Source organism: Camelus ferus, chromosome 1 (genome assembly GCF_009834535.1).
Source record: "Camelus ferus isolate YT-003-E chromosome 1, BCGSAC_Cfer_1.0, whole genome shotgun sequence".
NCBI classification, from domain to species: Eukaryota; Metazoa; Chordata; class Mammalia; order Artiodactyla; family Camelidae; genus Camelus; species Camelus ferus.
Window position 1 is genome coordinate 49,230,945 of NC_045696.1, and position 25,409 is coordinate 49,256,353.

Below are 25,409 nucleotides of genomic sequence, written 5' to 3' on the forward strand. Positions count from 1 at the left end.
TTTCCTAAAAGAATTATAATAATACACCTATGGACAGAATGTTTGAAACTGACCCATATTTCCTGTTTATTTTGAAGAATTGACTGACTAGCCATTGGCAGAGCAGAGGAAGCCTTTGAAATTGTGGTTGTCCCAGAGGGCTAATTTGACTGCTTCACACATGCTTGTGAAATTTAAAAAAATAGTAACTTACACAAATAAGTAACTTGGTTACTTTGACTGGACATCACTGCTTCATAAGTTTGTTAGCTGCACAATGGAAGACAAAAGTTATGGAATAAGAAATTTGTAATGATTAAGATACTGTATATTTCAAGAACAATATTTGGGAAATCACTTGGTCTGACTTGTAGACAAATGTGTTGAATAAAATAATTTTAAAAGCTCTTCCGATACTGAAGTTACATCCATATCTATATATAATTATATATAGCATACATAAGTATATAATGAAAAAATATATTTTTATCTTCAGGTAGGATTTTTTAGGTGATTTTTTTTTTTTTGCCTTCATGGCTTTTATTTATTTTTTCAGCTTTATTGAGGTATAACTGACAAATAAAATTATAATATATTTAAAGTATGCACTATGACAATTTGATACATGTATACATTGTAAAAGGATTCCCACCACTGAGTTAATTAACACATCCATCACCTCACATTTTACTTTCTTCTTCTTCTTTTTTTTTTTTTGGTGTAAACACTTAAGTTCTATTCTCTTAGTAAATTTCAACTATGCAATTCAGTATTATCAACTATAGCCACCATATTATATGTTAGCTCCTCAGACCTGACCTGAAACTTTGTATTCTCCTATCAGCCACTCCCTATTTCCCTCTTGTTTTGTTCCTAATCTTATGATTTTAGTTAAAATATACATCTTTTTTGTTGTGAATCCATTAAGAAATTGTAACTAAAATTTTTTTAATACTTTTGCCCTTTATCCTTTTTGCTGGAGTTAAGTGGTAACATACCATCATATTACAATAGTATTCTAAATCTGACTATATACTTATCCTTACCAGTGTTGTATATTTTTATGTGTTTTATCTCACCTTTATTTCAGTTGGATAACTTTGCTGGTAAAGTATTCTTGGTTGGCAATTTCTTTTGTTTTCTTTCAGCACTTTGAATATTATTATTCCCTCTCTCCTGGCCTATAAAATTTCTGCTGAGAAATCCACTTACAGCATTATTACAAGGAGTTCCCTTGTATGAGAAAAAAATTTTCTCTTACTGCTTTTACAATTCTCTTTTTAATTTTAGGTAGTTTATTATAATGTGACTCAGAGAAAATTATTTTGGATTGAAATTATGGGGTGAACCATTATGTTCAGGAACCTGGATGTCCAAATTTCTCCCTAGGTTTGGGAAGTTCTCAGCCATTATTTCTTTAAATAAGCTTTCTGCCCCTTTCTCCCTTTCTTTTCTTTCTGGGATGCTAGTGATGCATAGGTTGTTTCTCTTAATAGTGTTCCACAAGTCCTGTAGACGTTCTCAGTTCCTGTTCATTCTTTTTTGCTCCTCTGAATAATTTCAATTGATCTTCCTTCAAGCTCACTGATTTCAGGGAACCAAATGTTGGGGCATATTGTAGCCCTGAGTCAGATGGGGCATGATGTCTCTTTGGCTAAGGTCCACTTGAGTCCACCGCATTGACAACTGTGTGGTCCATGGACAGCTCTGTTGAGATCTTCAGCAGCACATCCAGGTCCAGCAGTTAGGGACCAGGGCAGGCAGCAGTGGTGGCCAGAGGCAGTCATATGCATATGCCAGGCTGTAGGGGCCAGCTGCAGATTCCTGCATAGAGGACACTGGTTGTAGACACACACGTAGTGGTGGGGGCCATGGCAGGCAGCCACAGCTGGGGCTAACTGTAGGCACATTAGCAGCTGTGAGGGCCTTAGCTCTCAGTGTGTACTTCTGTGATTGCAGGATCTTGCTACAGGAACACACATGGCAGTGGAGGCCAGTAATGGGCCTAGGCTGGTGGTGTGCAGGTGCATAGCCAGAGCAACTGGCCCAAGCATGTGTACATGGTAGGAGTTATCCATGGGGTGTCTAGGCTTATGTCTTGCACCCATGCAGCCACAGAAGTCCGGGCTGGCTGCCAGTGAGGATCCTGGACTACAGAGGAGTCAGAGAGGGGACGGAATAGGGTAAGACTCAGGTGGTTAGTGGTTTGAAAACGGAAATATTTTGGGATGAAAACTGGTGAAATCTGCAGAGATTTCATGGTGGCTGTGTTGACCATTGGTTTCTTCAGTGACAAAAGCTGCTGGGTTCATCTGCAGAGCAGGTCACTGGAAACCATGGTTACTTCCACTGTGTGGCTGATGCTGGCAGCTCCTGCTCTTTCTCCTTGTTCCTAGCCATCCCTATACATCTCAGCTGTGCCAGTCTCCGCGTGGGGTGTATCCGAGGCAGATCCTTCATGTGGTGCGCCGAAAGGCTGGAGAAGTTGGTGGTTCACCCAACTCTCTCTTTCCCAGTAAAGGGAACTCTTTCTAACTGGAAGTTCACTCCTGGCCCTGCTCAGGATGGAATGAGGCAGCAAAATGAAATTATTCTTCCTTCCCTTTTCATGTAGTGATGCTCAGGGTTCTTTGTTCTGCTTTTTTGCTGAAAGTTCCTGAGTTGACTCCTGAGCTCTCTGAGACATGTTTTTGTTTTTGATTAGCTGTCTCATTGTTGATCTTTGTTGGGGGGTTGAGGCTGGACTGACTCTCTTACTCCACCATCTTACTGCTATCACCCCCCAAAATTAAAATCAATATTTGGCATTAAGCATAATCCAGCATGATACTGTGATATTATCAATGAGCACTTTGTCCCCTAGCAGACTCTGCCCAAGAGTGAGTAAAAATGCAGTATTGTAGAAAATTGATAGATTATCAGCATGGTTACCGGAATATAGGGTCTAATGTGACGATATCAGTTTTCCATTAAAATCCTCAATGATAGGTACATATGACTAGGTACTGGAAAGATACCTAGAACCTTGAACTAAGAATTAGGAAAACAGTTTTATATTCAGCTGCAACTATTAATTTTTACATACCTGGAAGCATAGTTATTAGATGAATCCCTAAGAAGTGGAAATTAATGGGTATATGGATTTTTATTTTTATGGTTATTGCCCACAAATTTATACTTCATACCAATGTACATTGCCAGTGACAGCATATGAGAGAAAGCATGTCTTTTAGTTCATTTACTAGCTTATTCTGCATTTAACAAAATTATTGCTATATTTGGTTAAGGCCCTGAATGGTATGTGGTGAATTCAGTGTCCTTATGCATCTACTTTTTCTTCTCTCTAGAGTGTCAGCTGTCACCCAATGTTATGTTTGGATAAATCTGGCCATTTATATATTAAATGAAATCCTCCTTCATTTTAACTTTTTCCTTCCTTCTTTTAATGTTGAAAAATAAATTCCCTACTCTTTTCTTACTTATTGGGCATAAGGATGGAAAAAGGTGAAAGGTAGAGGGAGAGACAGTATTAAGTAGGGAAGAAATAGGTTGGTGATAGAAAGTTATGTTTTCATTGAATTATGGTTTGTGAAAATATCTATTATTTATTGAGCACTACTCGTGTGCCAGGCACTGTTGTAAACACTTCACATGAAGGGTCTCATTTAATCCTTACAGTCACCTTCACAGGTAGGAACTACTATTTTCTCTGTTCTGTAGATGAGGAAACTAAGGCTTCAGGGGGTTAAGTAATTTCCCCAAGGTTATTTCTAGTGAAAGGCTTCTAGGTTTGGGTTCTTAACTTCTGTTCACTGTTGCCTACCAACTGAGAGAGTATATGTTAATGTTAACTAATTAGATCTTATATTTATTTAGCACTTAAACGCAAGGCATTGTCCTAAGTGCTTTATATGTATGAACTTACATACTCCTCATAACAACCTTGTGAGGCACTTTCTTGCACGATCCTCACCTCTCATGTGAGCAAACTGAAGTTCAGTGCATTAAATGACTTCACCAGTGTCCCCTGCTATGAGAGCCGAGGTCAGAACCCAGGCAGTCTAACTCGAGTCCACACTGTCGCAAACATTGGAAAGATCACTGGCCTGGGAGTCAAGAGATGTGGATCTGGATTTGTGTCCCAGTTCTGTTATGGGTGAGTCCTTGGGGAAATCCCTTTACCTCTCTGGAACTCCATTCCCTCATATGCGAAAGAGGGCATTTGTTTCTGGGTAATTCTTGAGGCTCTTCTTGCACTAACATTTTAGAATTCCTCAGATGAAAGGGGCTAAGCCAGTCTGCTCTGTCTGATTCATCAGTTATTAAGAACAATCTTAGACTTTAGCAGCTATGTTTTCCCACAGCCTCTGAGACTGTACCCGGAAGATGCTCAGCTGCTGCGATGTAATTCATCGTCCTTTCCCAGCACATCAGGTGCCTTTGCATCTGCACAGAACAGAGCACTGTACTCCAGTGCAGATTGCCATTTGAAAGCTATTTATAAGGAGGATATCATATGACCTCATGGCACATATGGGTAGAACTTTATAAGGAAAAATCTCTTAAATTAAAAACAGTTGAAATGTATATATGTCATCTCCTAGTAAGTTCAGAAAAGAAGTTTAGCTGCTATGTGAAGTACATGCATTTTCTCAGAACAACTCACTTCATCATCCAGCTTGCCCTGTTAAAGGTCTGTTGCACAGATTTGTAGCCAAATACTTGAGATAGATTTCTTTCAACATTTCACGAAATAGGGAGACATTCAGGCATTTGCTGGCGTTAATCATCTAAATATTCTGAGCCATCTCTTCTTGTTTTGAACTAAATGCAGATTCAACTATAATGATATTTTAAAATAAGTTGAGGACTTTGTGCTGTTACACCTCCTTTTTCTTTTGGATACTTGCCAAAGTCTAGATGAGGAAGGATGAAAATAAAAAAAGATTTTTTTCCATCGACTTCTACACATTTAAAGGGTCTAAAGTTAGCATGGATTCTGTTTCACAGAAAAGAAATTTGAATTTCCATATGTACTTTTTAAAAAATTTTATTTCTCCAAACTATACTAAATATAAGATGGTATGGTATTTAAAACTGATTTTAGAAGGAGAAAATCAAAGTGGGTCTTTAGGATCAATTATTGAAAATTCTCCATCCACAAATTGTTATCAGGAAAATATAATTTTCCTGTTGGTGTCTGTCTTTGATCTGCCACACACCATGCACATTGGTTGGAGACCTCATTTGTTCCGTGAACACAGTGGAGCATCTAGACTTACTGTGAAATCCTCTAAATCCTTTTGGAACTGAAAATGAGATTCTAGCAAAGTACTCTGAGCTTCTTTGGAGGAAAAGTGATAGAAGATTTTTGCAGCTTTTGAAGCCACTTATATTGAGTATATTCCTTTCCCCTTCTCTTCCAAATAACTTACATAGAAATGCAACATTAAAAAAAAAAACAGGCTACAATCAAAAGCAAACATTATGCCTTTTCCTTGAATACACAGATGGTGCTTACTCTCTTTGATGTGTTACCCGTTCTGAGTCTGTTAGGAAAACATGACTCCTCTTCCAAGTGCATGCCACTCTTCTTTAACACAACATGCTTCATCTCTGTGAGCAAGGAAGGGCTATTTCTGAACCTGCAGCTGCTCCTCATCTTCGCATGCGCAGCAGTGTTTCCCTCCATGTGATAACATTTAACCCCTCCCCATTCTGTTGCATCTTGTCATTTTCAGGCCAACAGCTTTCACCTCTTCTGACTCTTTCCCCTGTAATCATGCATGATCCTTTCAGTCAGAATTCTTTGATTCAACTCCAAGTCACTTTAATCTTTTATGGGGGCCCATAAAGTGTAACCCACCTTTTTCGGGGCGTAGCAGCCCTGTTCCTTCTCCTCTCCACCGCAACTTCACATTTGCTTCACTGTTGTAACATGAGCTGCTCATTCACCACTGTGGGATTTTACAGGCTTTGTCCTCTCTTTAAGAACTATAATTCTCCCCCTTAGCTGGCCTCTATAATATACTCCCTCCTACAATGGAGTGGGTATACCTTTCTCCTTTATTGTGCTTTGAAAAAATCTATGTTCTGTTTTCCTGGATGGAATGTGCTTTTTCTGATGATTCAACTCAATCTATAATAATAATCTCTGCTGTTATTCATACTGTTTTCCTTTTCATGGACAAATATACCTTCTGTCCCAATAACCTTTAATGAAGTATATGGCCTCCATTGATTCTTTTTCCTCTAATTATTTCTTTTTGTACATGCTTGCAGCATCTGCAGACTTGATTTAAGCCTGTAGGTCTGTTGGTGTTTTCCACCTTCTCTTACTTCCCCTTCTCTTCTCCCTGCTACTGCTGGTTAAATCCTGGATTCTCCTGTGCTCTGAAAAACCTTGCCACACTCACCATCATCATTACGATCATCATCATTGGTCAGATTAATATTTCTCAGGCTTGCTTTCACTGTGTTGCTCCCATAACCTAGGGTCCAGGTGGCTCTGAAGGAACTCTCCATCTGGTGCTCTGTGCTCAGACTCCCCCATACCTACCCCATCTCCTTAGGGTGGTCACGTGACTCTTCCCACCCCACCGGTAAAGCCCGGGTTCTCACCAATACTGTTTAACCCCCACCTCTCCGCAGCTTACCTTGATTGCGCTAGCCTCTAAACTCTGATCACTCTTGTGATGTGAATTATAGGTCCACAATCTGTTATCTACATTTCTAAAAATCTCTAAGCATCTAAAGCTTACTTTTTAACTCATTTTGCACCAAAACCTGACCTGAACTGCTGACTCTCATGAAGTTATACATAGTCATTACTTTCTTCGCTTATTGTGAATGGTCATCTTTCCACTGCAGAAATCTATATGCTTGACTATGGGGTTCTGTACGAGATCCTTCTGGAGATGTTTATAAATACATGAAATAAGTACATGTCACCTTTCCAAAAATCTGAACAATTCTGAATTCCAAAATACATCTCTTTCTAAAATTTTCAGGTAAGAAATTGTGGACCTGTAGTGATTTGACGTTATAATCAGATCACATCAGTAGTGGTTATGTACCTACAGTCCTTGTGCCGGGTACTGTGGTAGAAAAGAAAAAGTAAAAGCATAAGGTAGGACAGGCTTTCTACTTTTAAGTGGTTTATATTCAAACTGCCTTGCTTTGGTGTTTAACTATTTGGAATACAAGACACATGAAACAAGGTTGTAAATTCCTGGAGAGCAGGGGGACCCATAGTTCTTTGGCATTTCCATTGGTAGAGTATTACTAATGATGAGGTTATTTCAGAGGACAGACTATTAATTTCTGGCCTGTTTAGAGAAGACTGAAGCTCATCTCCATAAAGCTCAGTTCCCATAGACAGCAGGACCAAAATTCCCATCCGATCTCAGGCCACATAACCCAGACGTGATGGCACTTCTCATACACACTGAGTCTGAACTGACTGGCTGCATAGGACTGAGGAAAGGGCTGCTGCTGCTTCAGTTGCACCTTCTCATGGCTCCTGAGGAGGCCTCTGGAGATAGGATCGATTCCAGCCAGGGTCACCCACAGCCTAGAGCCATTCCAGCGTGGACAGGGAGTAGATAACTTATGTCATCTTTAATACCATTAATATTGAATTATTTAAAATGCCTTTTGAGTTGGTATTTTTTAATTTGGTTTACTCTATTGTTTTCCCGAAAGTTCACATTTAGTTCTTTGTTTTAAATAGAAGAAATCCTAACAGACTGACTCCTTTCAGCATCCAGTGAAGGAATGTCAGTTGCCGTGGCATTTACAAATCCCAGACTACGTAGATGACCTGTTATTCATAGTTGTTAGCCTGTCCTAGGGGCTAAAAGAAACTACCCAAGCTCTGTTTGGCCATTTAAATTATGTGTGCATGAGGACAAAATGCTATGTTAACTATCATTTACTTTTATAGTAAGTAGTGTTTCTTACTGATAGAGGAATGGCATCTAGTAAGAGCCTATCTTGAACACTCAATACTGACTCTGTAGGGTGGATTGAAGACTTAAAAAGATCCTTGACTTTAACTAGCTAAGCACCATTATCTCCACCAGAAGGATTCCCCTCCTTTTGTGTCATCTGGTTCACTCTTCTCCTTGAACCACTGGTGCTGTAAGCTCTGTTCCAGTCACTGACATGTTCTGGTCGTGTTTAACTCATGAGCAGATTCCAGCTCAAGGTGTTTTTGTGCAGGTCCCTCAAGGCATCAGTGCCTGTGTTCAGGGAAATGCCAAGTTGGGATTACAGCTACTTCTCTAATTCAAACAGAACTGCCTACTTTGGTTTTGTGTTTACAAAATTGCTGTCCCTGAGGGTTAATATTAGCTTTCCACGCCAGGCGATTTCTCTTCCATCTCACCTTCTTTACTGTTACTAGGTTATTTTTCTTTAGAAGAAAAAATAGTGTATGTTACCTATATATATATATTTCTTTTTTCTTTTCAGGAAAGTGATGAAAAATGTGCTTCAATTAAATGTAAGACCCCAAGGAAAAAATACATATAATTATTAATTAAATATATTTAAGGATCCTTTAGATGGTTTATGGGATAGTAATCATTAAGCAAACAGATAAAGACCTATTCATATTTCATTTTCTACCTTTTAATTACATGCTCAATAGAATCAGTTTATTGGTAAGGGAAATGATTCTTGTATTATCTCATCATTCGGTAGGAGTAAAAGAATAGTGGTGTTCTATATTTGGTGTATTGCCTTTTGTTTCACAATCTAAAATATGTTTACTGGTAAAGATTTTAGGAGGCTCTTTTTACATTTTTTATCTTTTGCTAAGAATAGCATGACTTACTTAACCACAAAGAAATTCTTACCAGAATTATCTTTTTCCAGTGTCAGAAGTTACGGAACTTAAATGTTAGATTAAGTATGATATTTGGGAAGGTCTATTTTAATAGTTTCTAGAGAGAAATTAGCATTTGGTTCTTATGTTAGCATGTATAAGATAATATTTCTGCACATAGTAGCTTGGAGTACAATGCTGTACCTGATACATAACAGGCAATTAACATCTTTAAGGGTGTTTTTGTGCATGGATGAAAATACACTGACAGCTCTGAATTGAAGGTTTACCTTGTAGGCAAATTAGGAGATAAAGTGGTATGCATAGGTCATCTGGTGCAGCATCAGGGCAAGGAGCTGAAGAGGAAAGATGCCCATTGTGACAAGGATGACATAGCATTCTGATGTTACAATGTGCAGGTATTTATTGGTTATGGAAAATAGCACATATGAATGCAAAATCATTTGATTTGTATCCTTTAAATGGGTAGGATTTATGATTGGGGACATCTTAGTATTGTATGTGTCTCCTTTGCCTGCAAATAATTTTCTATGAGCTTTATCATCTGTCTACCTTAATTAGGTACTTTGCATATATTACAATTTAGGTGAAGTATCACTTTCATGTGTATTTTGAGGTAAGGTTTAAGTGAGACCACAGCCAAGATAAGAAATTTCTTTAAAATGTGCCATATCAAATTTTACTTTGAAAAATTAAAATTTAGAATGTATACTCAGTAGAATTAATGAAATTTGTTTACCAAGGATAAGAACACTGTCTTCTTTTTGGATAAAACAGCGTTTTCAACTAGGCTGTTATAATTCTGTGGCTACTTGAGAAAAACCCAGTGCTACCTCATTGGATAAAGTATCTAATGTTCTTTTATCTTATAAGTCTCATGATTTAAGCCTACACTTGAGAAGTTTGCCAGGAGGACATCCTGTGGTTACTTCTGCTTGTAATTGCCTCATTGCTGTCTTTAATATTATAAATTAGAAGATTGGACATTGCATTTTAAGGTACTAACCATATCACTGAAGGGTATAAACAAACAATAAAACAAGAGGGAAAATGCCCTCTAAATTAATGTTATAATGTATTATCCTACAGCAAATGACCATTAATGCTCAGCCCTGGGCTGAACCATTAGAAGTGTACCATTCTTTCCCTGAAATTGGGAAAGAGGATTTGTAAGCAAATAAAAGCTCAAGTCTTTGGGAATAAAACCCAGGTAGACTTTATGCATTTAATCTGTGTAATGTGTAGTGGCAATCTGCATTGATCATAATTGATTGTAGAAACTAGAAATTAAAGAATTAGCTATTATTAGTTATTATTAAATTATTATTAATTATTAAAAATTATTAGTAAGGGAAGACTCTTTCATCAGTCCTTGTAAGTTACAATTATTCTTTTGCCTAAACAGAGCCTAATGAGGTCTGTTTTAACCATGTTGACATTATTGAGCCAACTTCTTTGTCCCGTTTTTCTCTTCCTTTAATCTTAGACCCTCTCCTGCATCTTTCTTTGTAAGATTTCTGCGTACTAAGGATCTAGAACCTATTTTCATGATGTTTACTCTCTTCTCATGAACTAATCCAGACCTAACTCTGCCTCGTTCCTTCCAGTTAGGAATTCAGACCCTCAGGTTTTTAGTCTAGTTGGCACAAGTTTCCCAACATAACTCTAGCACCCAAGACCTTTGTGGGGACTGCTGGCTGAGACTGGGAGTCAGAACAGACCCTGTGTGTGGATGACTTACATCTGCAAGTGTTCACTGAGCGTGTACTGTGTGATGGCACCATGTGAGGTCTGGGGGAAACCTCCCAGTCACCTTCTCAGAGTGTTAACAAGAAATGATTTGTAGGATGGAGTGCATGGATGGAACATAAAAGTGTACCATTCTTTCCCTGAAATTGGGAAAGAGGATTTGTAAGCAAATAAAAGCTCAGGTCTTTGGAAATAAAACCCAGATAGACTTTATGCATTTAATCTGTATAATGTGTAGTAACAATCTACAGTAGCATTGATCATAATTGATTGTAGATACTATTAACCAAAGAATTAACTAAAAATTAATAAAGAAACATTTCTAAATTGAAAAGGAAAAGACTGATTAACAATAGAGCATCCCTTTGATATTCACAGAGGATACTTTGCAGGCTTTTGAGAAACCCTACGATCTTAAATTCCTCTGGTTTTTATAGAACTCATACACGAGTTGAGAATAACCAAGATGCATTGGAAGATGGGTATCGAGCAGTTAGTTGCTAAGCTTGTTAACTAGCTAAATGACTATTCTATGACAAAAACCTCCTCAGTCCTGATTCAAATTTGCGTTTCAACAAAATTACAAATTACAGCCTTTCATAACCTTTTAAAATCCACTCATGAATGGTTAAAACCAGCAATGTTGAATCTGTGAATGCCAAGGGTCTCCTATAATAATAAGAGACATTCATGTGAATAGCTCGGGTAATTATCCTGGAGAACAGTAACAATTATGTATCTCGTTAAACAAGTGCCTAATTAATGTTGTTGTAAATTTTGCTTGATTAAAACACAATCTTTATAGTTGTTGCTCAGACAACATGGAAGACCGCTCTCACAACTATTAATAAAATAGAAAATCGACTTTTGGTTCACAGTTTTAGCAATGTTTTCTAAATTATTTCAGAGAGATACTTAATAGATAGGAATGTGATATCCCTTATGCCTTGAGGAATCCATATTTTGTGAATTATGTGTGGTAGCCATTCCCTCATGTGTTATTCCTTTAGTGTCATGAAATCATCTCTGTGGATTAGGGAACACGGTCACTAGAACACAAGTAAGCAGTTGGATATTGTAGCTGAGAAACTCCTGCATCAAGGATGATCTGTTATAAAGAATTTATTGAAAATGTACTATGTGCTTGTATCACGCCAGATTCCAGACTAATGACCTTTAGAATTTAAGACATTGAAGTTTTAATAGATATTATCTTTTCATTTATCTCTTAAGATGACAGATGGTTGTACACGTTTGCCAGGAGGAAGGAATCCATGGGGAAAAAAAAAACAAGAAGAGAGCTGAGAGATGAGAGAACACTATAGAAGTTCTTGTAGGTGTGGGAGTGATCTGCAGTAGTTAGGAGTCCTTCTTCCTCCAGGCTTAAGGACATTCTGGAAGAAGCAGACATCAGTTGGGGCTAGGAATTGGAGGAAGCATGTTAGAGAAAAGCATGAAAAGGTGGGAGAATGTGTTTAAAAAGAACAATTTTTAAGGTTTATAAATCTGAATGAAAGATTCTGGGCCCAAGGAAGACATGGTCCTGAGGAAGAAAGTACGGAGCACTTTGAGACTAAAATTATCAAACAATGTAGAAGGCCAGCGGGGCTCAAATTTGGTAGTGGGGATAATGGTTCCAGATGGAACTCTAGTTTGAAGTTTTTCCACTGCCAGAGCAAGCGGGGTATCCAGGGTTATTGTAGACTTCTTGACAATAGCAACCTGAAATCTTTGTTCTGTCATCACTGAAAATAAGCCTTAGTAACTCTAAAAGCTCTGTTTATGGGATTTAAAAAATATCTACATGGAAACAGGATAAAATATAACACATAGTAAAGAGTTGAGGTTTTGGTTTCTTTGTCAAGTCAGAGAAAGTAAAAATATTTATTAAGATAATATGTAATAAAACTTGAAGAACTAGTTTTATTAGCACCTGAAAGTCAGGAATGAAAGTCTACATGACTTCAGTAAATCAGGAAAGTGAATATAGGCTGTAGCTCAGTAGAAATTGCTACAAGATTGTACATGTAAGCAGGGGAATCAAAATATGTGTTAGAAACTTAGGGTAGCCCAAGGCTTTCTAGGAAGAAACGCAATAATAATAGGATAATGTGTTTCATGTATCCGTCAGTTAAAGTATTAGAGGTTAATTAGTACTTACACATTAAGCACCACACATACGTGAGGTATCATGCAAGACACTTTTCTGTACACTGTGGTGATTAACTTCTTAAAAAAGTCAGAATATGCAACGTTTCAGGTAGTTTACAGACTAGCAGAAAGACAGCACGCGTACCCAACCGCCATTAGATTAAATTAAGTTCCTCATGTATCCTGCAGAAGCTGGATGTCCACACAATGCAGAAGCAAGCACAGTGTGCTTTTCCATAGCCCCTGGTCCCTAACGCAGGGTCATCCCTAGGATGTGTGGAGTCTGTCTACATAAAGAATGTGATAAAACATTGTATTACAAATTCATGGGCCCATGTGAGGTGTAGCTGATGAAGGGTTACAATATTGGATAGAGAAAAGGACCTAGCATTTGCTTATTGTCCAGTCAGTGCAAGTGAAGATGATTCCTAGTGTCCAGGTACCATTTCTTCCTATTCAGTCCTAGGAACTCTCTTTTCTTGTCCCATATTTTCAAGTGTACCACTCACTTGTGGCTGATTGGATATCTCAGGCCATGAGAAAAGGGTAGCCATGCTACTATTACTCATAAAGCCATGACTCATCTAAAATAGCAAAGAAACTAAAGAGAATGCTAATTTTAATTTTAGGTAGTTTTTTTTTTTTAAGTCTGTTTTCATTGGACCAGGATCAACTACATCATTTGGGAGGCACAGCGCAAAGTGAAAATGCAGGGCTTGTTTAAAAATTTTAAATATTAAGATGGTGATACCAGGTTCCTAGATGAGTGTGAATGAGATGTGTCCTCCAGCCACCTGCCAGGTCCATGATGCAGAGGGCATGCACTCCTGACCCCAAACTTCCCTGTACCAGCGCTCAGGCCCCTGCCACAGCAGAAGGCAGCAGCAGTCACTGGACAGGGGCAGGGAGAGGGGCAGGGGTGCTTGGGACACCAGGTCGGGGAGTGGCAGCCAAGAATCATATCAAAGATAAGCAGCAAGAGATAGGACACCCTTGGGCTGAGGCTCCAAGTCCCTGAAACACGCCTCATTGTCCCATTAGCCCACTTACAAAACACAAATTCACAATAAAATGATTAAGAAATCTAAGATGGCAACCACGGAACATTGATCCCCAAAGTGGGAACCTTCTAAGCATAAGGCACAGTGTGACTGGTCACTCGTCCATGAATCAGGCCCCGCTTTGGACTTTGACCAGTGTGTACTGTCTGCATCAACTGGGCATGTGGGAGCACCCTAGAATCATGCAGAATATGACAGGGGAACGAATTTGCCACAGGTAACTTGTAATTTGGATAACATGACATATGACATGAGATAAGAATTGATAGTTGAGATTTCAGTAAAGTTATTAACTAATGACTTCTTACTATTGTGGAACTAGGCTGTGAGGATGGAGGAGGATGGCTAAGAAGGAGTCATTGTTTACTGGGGTTGAAAGATACAGACACTGGGGACTATAAAACAGACAGGCCATGATGTGTGCCATAATGGACATATAAACAAGAACAATGGGAAAAGTAGGAGGAAATTAACTTTGATGGATAGTGTGGAAAAGCCTTGGAGGGGGAAAAAAAGACTTTAGTCAGGCCAAGATGGGTAGTATTTCAAGTGCCAGAGGCTAAGTGGCACAGCTTCCAGACCAAAAGGACAGCAGAAGCAAAGACAGCGAAGGGGAGAACATGTTGATAGATATGCCTACATGCTGGGACTTTCAGACATTCCTTTATATTTATTGAACATCTATTTTTCCAGGCACTGAGTAGAAGCAGAGGGTATAAATATATAGGGTTAGGAATCAGACAAAGCATCTACCACTTACCAGCTGTGTGACTGGAGACATTTTAATTAACCACTCTGAGCCTCAGTTTTAGTCAGCTGTAAAATAAAGACATTGGTTTAACAGAATTATTATAAAGGTTAAATGAGATAATGTTTGTAAAATACTCCAACCAGTACCCTCAATCTAGAGGAGAGAAGCAAATAAACAAATAATCGTGGTAATACAAACTGTGAAAGCACAGAAAGGGGAACGGCTCTCTCTGCCCGAGGGTTTTGTGCTATGCTTCCTGAAAGAGATGATATTTGAACTTGAGGCTGAAGGGTAAGTATGTGTTTATAAGCCAAAGGGAAGCTGAGAGAGATTCTTCTTAGGGGTGAGGTCTGAAAACGATAAGTCCCCTTTATGATCTGTATGGGGTCGGGGGAGAGGGGGTGGCAGCAGGAAGAGAAAGCGGACCACGTATACATCCGTAGGTAAAAACAAAAGATAACTTTTCATTACCACCCCAAACCACTTTCTGTGTGGAGTGCTCCCTCAAGTAAGATGTAATCCAGTTTGCACGAGAGTGCCTGGAGCAGATGTTCTGTGTATTTTCTTCCTTCTACAAGAAGTCTGGAGCCAGAAGGGAGGCACACTCTCAAGAAATTTAGTTGCTTTTCCCATCCTCATGTGGAGCATTTTGCTTAGTTGGCAGACATTTAACAAGATTTGATTGGCTCTTTTAAAAATAGGAGTCTTAGTGGTCCTGATTGATCTGTTTTATCATGTGCTTGGTGCTTTAAAGTACAAGTCTTTTTCTGTCTTCTCCCTCCAGACTGAACACTTGCCTCTGCAGACTCAGTTCAAAGAAAGAGAGGTTGGCAGTCTCCAGCACTCTGTAAGTAACACAGACCTCGGGTGGAATCTGCCCACGCCCAGCCGGTGGCCACCATGTTTATTCAAATACCATTTTATTTCCATGAAATTTCATTTTACTCACCTCTACTATCTGAGCATCTGTAGTGTGATTTTGTAAAGTCCTTGAGCTTGCTTATTCCTCTTAGAAGTAATCAAGTTTATAAAACCAATAATCTGACAGAGGGTCAGAGACACCATAGGGCATTGGGGTGGGGAGGTTCATTTTATGCTGTCACCTGGGACCCAAAGTCAAGTAAGGAAGAAAGGTCAAGACAGGAGGCTATTTTTGACAGCATTTCTTATTTTCACCCGCATTGGACATATGGTCAAATACCAGATCATTTCTCTCTGTCTCCTCCCTAATTCTCCAGTGCTGAATCCTGTGGCTCCCTTTGGTTTTGTTTGGGTTGTTTGATTTAATACTCTGTATTACCCCATGCATGGACTCCAAGCTTGAGCCTTGCTGAGACTCCTGAGGTTCACAACCTTGTTCTTCTTCAGTTTACCTTAACTGATCCCAATTCCAAATTCCAAAACTTGAAACTGACTACAGTCCCCATTAGTCACCATTTTTTATTTAGGAGATGTCACCACTCTTTTTCAGGGATCGTAAGCAACAAATGACTGGAAAATGGTAAGTTGTTGAACTTTACCTTGCCATTCAACAGTGTGTGAAATAACGAATCAGGGACACAGACTGTAACGTATTCTGTTTCTGCCTGTTTTTACCCAAGAGCTAGGAAAAATGCAAATAGCTGCTCTGCTAATGTAAGCAATGTTTGAATTTTTAGAATGGACTGAATAGCAGGAGATTTGACTATGAAGATGAGAATCCAGCGGGGGCAGATGGGATTCAGCAGATGTACCCCCTCTACGATCAGATGTGCTACCAAGACCAGAGCCCTGGCAAGCATCATCCAAACCATGACCCGGAGAGGGTCTATATCAACCCGCGGGAACACTACGTGTGACTATCCTCTTTTTCCAATGGGTGTTCTAACAAATGTTTATTCTTAGACTGGGGAGAGAAACTGAGGCCAGTAGGTATGATTTTATTCTCATATAAAGCAGACCTGGTCTAAGTGTATCAGAAGTGGTGATAAATGGCTTGGAGCCAACAGCGGATTCCTTCCCTCCATTAAGAATTTTTTAACCACCAGCTGTGTTTGTGAACTTGACTCTAGCTTTGTGTGTTTTTGTGATGATGGTGTTTAACTACTAACATTTGGCCTACAATGGCACGTTCATTTAAAAGCAGAGCATCTGCCTGGGATGACAGCCGTGATTCTCCAGACAGAAAGGCCCCAGCTGGGAATATTAACCTTGCTGGGTCTCAGGCAGTCCAGCCTGTTCATCTATAACTCAAACAGGCAGAAAAAGGAGCTCAAAATCCATCTCACTGATTATTTAGTTGGGATTTGGCTTTCCCTGGCATGCTTAATATAATTACAATACCTGCTTACAAACAAGAGGCTGGAAGAAAGAGGCAAAATTTGCCGTTTATCCCCAAAATAACAACCAAATGCAGTATAAACCTTCAAGCCTGTTGGTTGCTTTTAGACTCTTGGGCTATTGTAATATGTGTTCCTTCGTGATCACTGTCGTCCCGAGGGATGCATATTTCTTGCTGTTGTCTGCCTGGTCTTGATTAGCTGTGTACAAACCAAGGTTCTTCTCTCACTTGGTCATTGTTCCCACAGTTCTGCTCTTTACAGGCCAGACTAGCCTAGTTCCCACCTATTAAATTCTAAAAGCCCTGTCTAAATGGTGGACAGCCTTGAGCCTTTTCCCTCTTTTCTGTGGTGTTGTATGTGACAGGCTCGGCTTTCACTACTGAAATTTCTTTCAAACTAATCCTATCCACCCAGGTTTCAGCTACCCTCTGCATTCTTCAGACTACTTGCTGTCCATGTTTTATCTACCTCAGATAAAAAGCCTGCTGGAAAATCACCATGAAATAACTCATGCTCTTAAAGCCAAGTAGAAAGTCTGAAAAGCTAAAAAAAAAAAAAAAAAAAAAAAAAAAAAAAACCCTACCTTAATATGGCATATGTGCTAATCATGTGATCCTTGATCCCTCCCCCCCTACTTTCCCTGGTAAACAATTAGAGTGAAGAGATGCTAAAGTGCAAATAATACAATTGACTGACTTACCAGTGTATCCTGCAACACCTTGGTGCCTGCCAATATCTGTCGGGAGTTTTCTCACTTCCCTTTGCCAACTTTTCCTTGCTGAGCTTGAAGGTAGCAATTATAGTGGTGAGAGCAGAGGAGCGAGCACAGGTACACGTGCAGGTGTCAATCACCCTCCCGCACATCTTAAGGAAAGCATTGCTTTACTCTGTGCTCTGGGAGATTATAGGTCTGTCACAGATGTAAAAAACACTGCAGACTTGTCATATATTAGGGGAAAGTGACATAAAGCACTAAAATAAAATAGTACACATTTCCAGCTTAAGCTTCAAGGGGATAGAATATTAACATAGATTTCTCATAGGATACCAAAGAAATGTTTTGATTCATGTTGTGCTGCCTCTATTTCTTGCTTGTATGTTTGTTTCCTTTTTTTTAGGTGCCATGCTTTGTCAGACAAACTATCCAGGTTGTTCTGCAGTGGTAATTCCACCCCCCTTCAATTACCTGGGTGGCCAACAGTTCTGTAAAAGATGATGGTTATATGGCATCAAAGGGTAAATTCCAGGCACCATCATTGCTGTATCACTGTGCTACCTCAGAGTTAGTTTACTGCCCTTGCTAGCAAGCTAACACAGAAAGAGGACATCTGACTTTATTACTTATAATCCCATCAGTGAGTTAACGTAACTGAAGGTGCAGAGATTCTTGCAATTGTTTTCCAATAGAAAGATAACTCCAGTCGGAGCTCTCCTTGATAAGGAGGTGTTTTATAAATACTGGCTGTTACAGAGGAGGAGATACTGTGGTGCATTGCCTCCTTTAGTGAGCTTTAAAAATGTCTTACACCTTGATGATGGTTTCTAGGGTCCTGCTGGGAAGCAGGTTGTTGAATTAGTGTCAGAAAAGTGTACCCTGGACCTAGGGGAGATAGAGATCATTTGCACTAGGGAAAGAGATTTGGAAGAACTGAATTTCAGAGCCCTTTGACCTGTCTTTCACCCTCCCTACCAAGAACCCACTATTGCATTTTTTTTTTCACATTCTCAGTGTAGTTCTAGAAAAGAAATCTCAGGATATAGACACCTCTCTCAAAAGCCAGCCAGTTCAATATCCTCTTTGCCTTTCTGTCAGCTATGCTATTTCTTGAACAAACTGGTAGATTTTATAGCTGTTGGCCCCTCTACTTGGGTCACAGAAGCTATATAATTGGTGATCCTGGTGCCTCCCATCTGTTCTCTCTAAATACTGAGTGGAATAGAAAGGAGCTTTAAAAGGGTTTGATCAACCAGCCCCCTCAACCAAAAAATACCATCCAAAATTAACCTGATGAGCTCTAAATTTGGAGCCTAGACTACTTGACGATGGCCATTTAAATTTGGAATAGACTCTTAAAGGTCAGTGAGTGAGGCTTAAGGATGTAAGCCTCAGCTGATACTAGATACTCTCCCCATAACTGGTTTGCTAAAACACACTGAAACAGAAATAAATCCCCAGAGTGCTTATCCACTTATGGTTGCAGCTTTGCGTTTCAAGGGGAAGTGTGCAGACCCCATCCTAAACACCGGCCTTGGCTGCCTGTTTTGTAGGCAGCCCAAGCTCCGGGAATGTGCATTATAGCTGCAGTAGCCGATCGCCAGGTTCTTTGCACAGCACACTGAAATAGAGCATCTGCACCATTTAGGATTACTCTGACATAATGGGATAGGAATTTAGATTAATTCTTAAATGGCAGTGATTTATTGCCTCTTCTGTGAGGGTCCCCCTATCCCGGGCTTTCTTATATGTTCTAAAATTGGAGAAGTCCATGCTCTTTGAGGCATGCACTATAAAATTCTTACCTGTGCTAGGCTTCCCGGTAACATGCACTTAGTAAATACTAAAGAAATGTGCTGTAAACTAAATGAACTGGTCCCCTCATTAATTTTATGGCCTTGTTTACTCATAGAGATAGTACAGTTTCTTCATCCATCTTTTGGGAATGCTTTCCTAGTTCCTCTTTCACAACAGTCTAAAGCTCACTATGTTTTTCATTGTGTAGTTTTCCCTGCAGTGTACTCGTCTCCTACTGCTATTCTTTATTTGCAACAGAACCTTTCTTCAAGCCTCTTGTTTCCTGGGGCATAGAAGATACATCATTATACCAAAAATCAGAGAACAGGTTCTAGTCCCAGCTTCACCCCTTTCTAGCCATGGAAACTTAGGCAAGTCCTCTAATCTGTCTAGGGCATCAGTTGCCCCTGTTCCTAAAGCAGAGATTATAATACCTTCCCTGTCAGCCTCTCAGAAATGGGGGAAGAGTTAAACACAGTAATGATGCATGGGAAATTGTTAAGTTCTCTTCACATGAAGATGCCCAAGACTCTACCATTGCTGCGTGTTCAACCTGAGCTCCCAGCACCCTTGCCAGCATTTAGAGTACCATAGTGTCCTCAGGGAGAACCAAGTGCCAGATGAAAATTTGAGTTCAACCTGATTTGAGTACAGCCAAGTGAAAGCGGTAGACATCTCTTTTACTGTAACAAGCATCTGTCACATGGAGAGCTTCATATCTGGATTTTAGCCTTTTAAACTCTGCTGACCAGTTGTTGCTCTTGATTTACCGGTTACTACTGAGAACAGCTACCATTACTGAGGGTGTAGTATGCGCTGGATTCCAGGGCAAGCACCTTACCTGAATCATTTCACTGATTAGACCCAAACTTCTGTTTTGTCCCCTTGCGAGGAGCCCCTGTGGGAACAGAACGGCTCCTACTCTGCACACCCCCAGATCATACCACTCAGCAGTTTGCTGTTACTTCTTCCAAGTCTGCTCTGGGGGAGTGGTGTACGGGAAGAGGCTTTCCTGACTTCGTTTTTAAGCAGAGGTCTAAGGGGGTACATGGAAGAAAACCATAAGAGATGTTTACTGAGAGGAAAGCAATTGTATATGCTCACCTTTACTTACTTTTTGAACTTTTCAAAATACTCAGAAAGAGTCCCATATCTATTAGATTAACCATTTCTGCAAAAATAACCAACCATATAATGAAAGCCGCTCCATCCCAGTTGGTTCAGCCTTAGTGGGCACAAACTAACACCTCTTCCTCAATTTAGCAGTTTGATGTCCTCATTGCCTTTTTGAGTTTGTTTCACCTTTCTTGAACTCCCAGGCGTGGTAGCACTCTTACAGCGGACAGCTGGAAAGCAAGCTGGCTTTGGTAGGAAGCCAGAAGAGCAGGAAGGGCGTGAAGCGGAAATGTCAGGGCCCCACCCAGGCTTCTTCCTTGTGCTTCTGTTGTTCCCATGCTCACCTGACAAGGCCCTTGGGCCATTTGCAGACTTTCTAGGAGGACCACGGACTTCCAGTTCTTCCATTAAACTAGAAACTGCTGTCTGCAAGCCTACTCAACTGTGAACTACACCTGAATTAATCATATTGCCCCTAAAAGTTTTCTGTGTTTCCTCCATTAAAGAAAACTGTTGTAAGCTGGACTTGGCCAGTCTGGTCACTTACAGTTACTAGGTAAGAGTGGGCGAGAGCCGTAGGCCTCCTCCCCGCAGTCTCACCAGGTGGTGTATTACACTGAAATCAGATTTTAAGCCAATTGCTGCGTCATTCGTGTATATAAACAAGCGGGTACCAGAACGGGCATTCTGTAATAATAGTCTGTCATATAAGATTGAAGAAGTCCTCAGTCTATTCTTTTAGAGAAGCCAACGGTATCTTATGCAAAAGGGTTATTAGACGTGAATCCAGTCATATTCCAGCAGATTCAGTGCCAGACAGCCTGATTCCATTTAACTTCTAGACACAGGACAGGTTAATAATCTAGGCATCATGGGGCTAGTGGGCTTACTAGAGCTGTATGCCCTGTTCCTGGAAGGGATGGAGTGCCCTACAGTACCGGGGCCAATGCACATACCTTTAACACCACTAATTTGACTGATTCAAAACTAATCACTTATTAACGAAGTCTCTGGTGCTGAGCTCTTGTGGTGATAGCATCTGAAGTGACTCTGAAGTGAGTTTTTCAGATACTAACAAACTGTGGAAGGTGTAGTCCCAAAGAGGAAACTTCACGTGTTAACTAAACACTCCTAGGGTGTATATTAAGACCAACTAACATATGCCAAAATAATTGAAATTACGCTCCATGTAACAAAATGTGTTAAGGATTCCTTGTGTTATCACACCCTCGCACTGGGGTACGGTCTGTTCACCGCTCTGATGTCAGCCACCTGCTGAATAGTCTCACTGACATTTCTCCTTAGTGGCAGCCTTTCCCTTCTTACGGGTGGAGGTGTGTTTGTGTGATAGAGAAAGACAGACAGACAGAGGAGAGAGAAGCCTACTTAAAATTCACAGTTGAAAAAAAATTTTTTGCAATTCACACATACAGGAGAACGCTCACATCTACAAACGTTCCGCTATTTCAGACCCATTTTATTATATTTGCTTTAGCATTATCTCTGCAAAAAGGTTAGTGGTGGGAACAGAAGCCATATTTACCTTAACAGCTGAAATATGTAAAATATTAGGTTTATTTCTAATGTATTTCCATTATTAGGTTAGTTATTATCTATTCACCTTTCAGTTTGATTGTGGAAGTTTGCAGCCAAGTAGACTAGAATAAAAGAGAATGTCAAAAATTCGGATGACACTAAACATCTTTTTATCAAACGTTATCAATTGAGAGCATGATGTAGAAGTTCCTTGTATATCTCAGGGAGAAGGGAAACCACCATTGGCAAATAAAAGGATTCTCCATTCCATTGGTTGGGAATAAATGCCTTCCACTGATCCATTCCCCAGAATATTCTAATCAGTGTTTGGGGGCTAAGGCCATGATATATATCAAATTGCATACCTCCCGAAACCAAAAAGTTCTAGTTACATCCAATGTCTGTTACCTTTAGCTTGAGGTGTAGGGATAAATGCCTGAGTTTGAGGCGGAAAAGGTGTTGTGAGTATTTATGGAAAACAGCAACATCTCTGTGACTCTTTCTGACCAATAAGTGGTGAGAAGCATTTTGCAAATGTCCTGTACTATATAAATGCACGGTGAATAATCTGGAGGGTCCTCGGGTAGAAATGTGCTCTTGTGTAGCTCAGTTCAGAATACTAATCCACCTACTGTTTTCAGAAGGCAGCACCGTGTCCTCTAAAGTGCCCCCATCCTAGAACTGTGTTGTTTACAGTTGCCCCTTGCACAAGATTTACACAGGGAGCATGTCATTTGGACCCAAGGAGATAGACTAATGGAATTGAAAATTTTTACCCCATCTGGAGGTGGGAGACTGAACAGTCCCCTTCATGAGATTTTTCCTAGCTTTACCATTTAAAGTTCTTATGATCAGGTTTCCTGCGGCTCACTAGGACCCTCGGTATCATGGCCTAAACCAGTTGTGTTTATTATCATGGCATGGGACCGAGCTGTGAAAGTCGATTAGAGGAGACCTGGAGGGAAAGCACCCCTGGGAATCCAGAACATCAGATTTGCTACGCTGGCTTAGAACTGTGGCCTATCCTGTTACAAATATGTCTGACAGCCATGAAGGAGTGTTTTATGTGTCTCCTGCAGAGGTTAGGAATGTACTTCAAACATTTATAATGTCCCTTAATAACTCACAGTGGGTCTATAAAGCCCAAAGTTCCACATGATTTCCCAAACGCATGGGCACCATTGTTTTGGTTTTCATTATTCTTGCCAAAAATGACCAGCTTTTTTTTTTTTAATCCACCCTAACACATTGATCAGGCTAAGTTAAATTCTTCTCACAAGCCATGCTGAAGGCTCGGCATTATCATATTTAACTACAGACAGCAGTGTTTTGTCCTAAATGCGTTAGTTTGCACTTGCCCACACTGTGGCTGTAATGCCTCTGTTTTTTCACATGGTCTTATGAGAACTTGTTGCTATATTCCCTTCAAACGAGCATTTCAATACCCAGAAGAGCATTTGTCATCTTAGGTTTCACTGTGTACTTGAAATTCCAAGTCCTTTGTGAAAAAATGTTAAGTAGCTGGTGTTGCTACTGGATCTGAGGATTATTCCACTTGTCCATCCAGAAAAGTTCCTGTTTATCCTCTCCCTTCTGTTTCTATTTCTAAGCCAGTGCTTTAAGGCGTAACATCTGCTCCAGCCTGTTCACTCTCCATGTGGTCTTAACCTCTTCACTTCCTTACTTCTCGGGTTCCCCCCTGTAAGCTGGTACTTTCCACCTCACAGGGGTTCTATGGAGAGGGAAAATAAGACGTTTAAGGGTTGTCTTCAAGAGAGGTCCTACTTTTAAAGTGATTTTATAAAAGCCCCTTGGCTTAGAAATGAGAAACTCTATAGCTATTATTTTTTCCTATTCCTATTTTGCTATTTTTATTTCTGAAATGTGATCTCTATCAGAATAGAGTCTTTACTTTGGTTTTAGCTTTTTTCTCATTAACCCTTTTAATACTAAAATTGTACTGTCTACCTTATCCACGCTCTGAACTTTTTCCCTATAGAGCCAGAATTGATTCTCCCACGACAAATCCCGCGTGCTCTGACTTCCATCATTGAACAAATTCATGTCTTCCAAAAAGAAGCTTCTGGCTCTGGACATAAGAAGTCAGAAGCCAAATGAGGTCTCACTTTGGCCCTGGCAAGCTCTCACCGTGTGCCTTGGTTCTCCCTGTGTAAACTGAGGTTAATTCTGCTATTTCACAGCACCTGGGTGTCGTGAGTCCTGACCAATGAGTGGTGAAAAGCATTTTGCGAATGTCCTGTACTATATAAATGCATAGGAAATAATCTGAAGAATCCTCAAGTAGAAATGTGTTCTTGTATAGCTCAATTCAGAATGCTTATCCACCAGTTGTTTTCAAAAGAAACATTTTACTAACTTGTTCTTTTTTTAAGTGAAAATTAGTTTCTAGTCATTTGACCTATTTTTATTTTTCTGTATAAGAGGTGATCAGTAGCATATATTCCTGCTTTTCAGAAAATAGCCAAGTTGTGTTTTAAGTGTTAAAACTGAAAGGGTTACATAACAATGTAGTGGGGTAAGGAGGAGGAGGGTTCTAGCTCAAATGTAGCAAGATAGAGAAATATGAAGATTAGCTTTGATTCTGAAATTGTGTTATAAATAGTAGATGTCAATGTGGTTGTTTTTAGATACTCTTTATTTTTAAGTCATCAGAAATTGTCTTTTATTTTTGTAGTTTTGAACTATATGATTCTTGACAAGTTTTGAATAAAGTTTTTATCAACTAAAGGTTTTCATTTTCATTGTTGTCAGTAAATCAAATATTAAAATACATATAAAAATTAATAACTTAATTATATGACTATAAAATTCAAGATTTAAAGAACACCTTTTATAGAAAGTGTAAGTTTCTATACTGGAGTCCTTTGTAAAAAGTGATTTTAAAAATAGTAACAGAAGTACTTTTAAATTTCAAGCCGTATTGGAAATTTTTTAAATGTATAAAACATTTTTATTATTTAAATTTCAGAACAAGTATCACATTCAGAATAAGAACCACACACTAGTTAAGTATTATAAAACCCACCCTAAGAATGGATGGCCACAGTTCAGTCTAAATATTTTCTAAATGTTCTTTGAAGACAAAGTTGAATTTATAATACTCATTATATAATTCATTAACCTGCTCAAGATCACAAATGCACTAAATTCTACTTTAATAATATATCATTCAGTTACCAAAAGGGCATAATATTATAGTGTAATGCAAATTGGAAATGGAGAAAAATGTAAGAACTCTTCAGATAAGTCTTTTTACCTCATAGCCAATAGTTTCAATCTCCTCCCAACAAAATCTTTTCCCAGAAATACCAATACAAAATTAAGGATCTTAGAGTTTCCTTACCTTGGTGGTGGGGCAAGT

The 25,409-nt window shown here is 39.4% G+C and overlaps 1 protein-coding gene across 1 annotated transcript in view; it reads left to right on the forward strand.

Moving 5' to 3' along the window:
• Positions 1 to 24,168, forward strand: part of NECTIN3 (nectin cell adhesion molecule 3) — a 119,368-nt gene extending 95,200 nt beyond the window's left edge. The window contains exons 8-9 of the mRNA XM_032478812.1: positions 15,327 to 15,389; positions 16,201 to 24,168. Of these exons, the coding sequence (XP_032334703.1) occupies positions 15,327 to 15,389; positions 16,201 to 16,380 (243 nt within the window). The 3' untranslated portion in view covers positions 16,381 to 24,168. The remainder of the gene's footprint in view (positions 1 to 15,326; positions 15,390 to 16,200) is intronic.
• Positions 24,169 to 25,409: the final 1,241 nt, after the last annotated feature.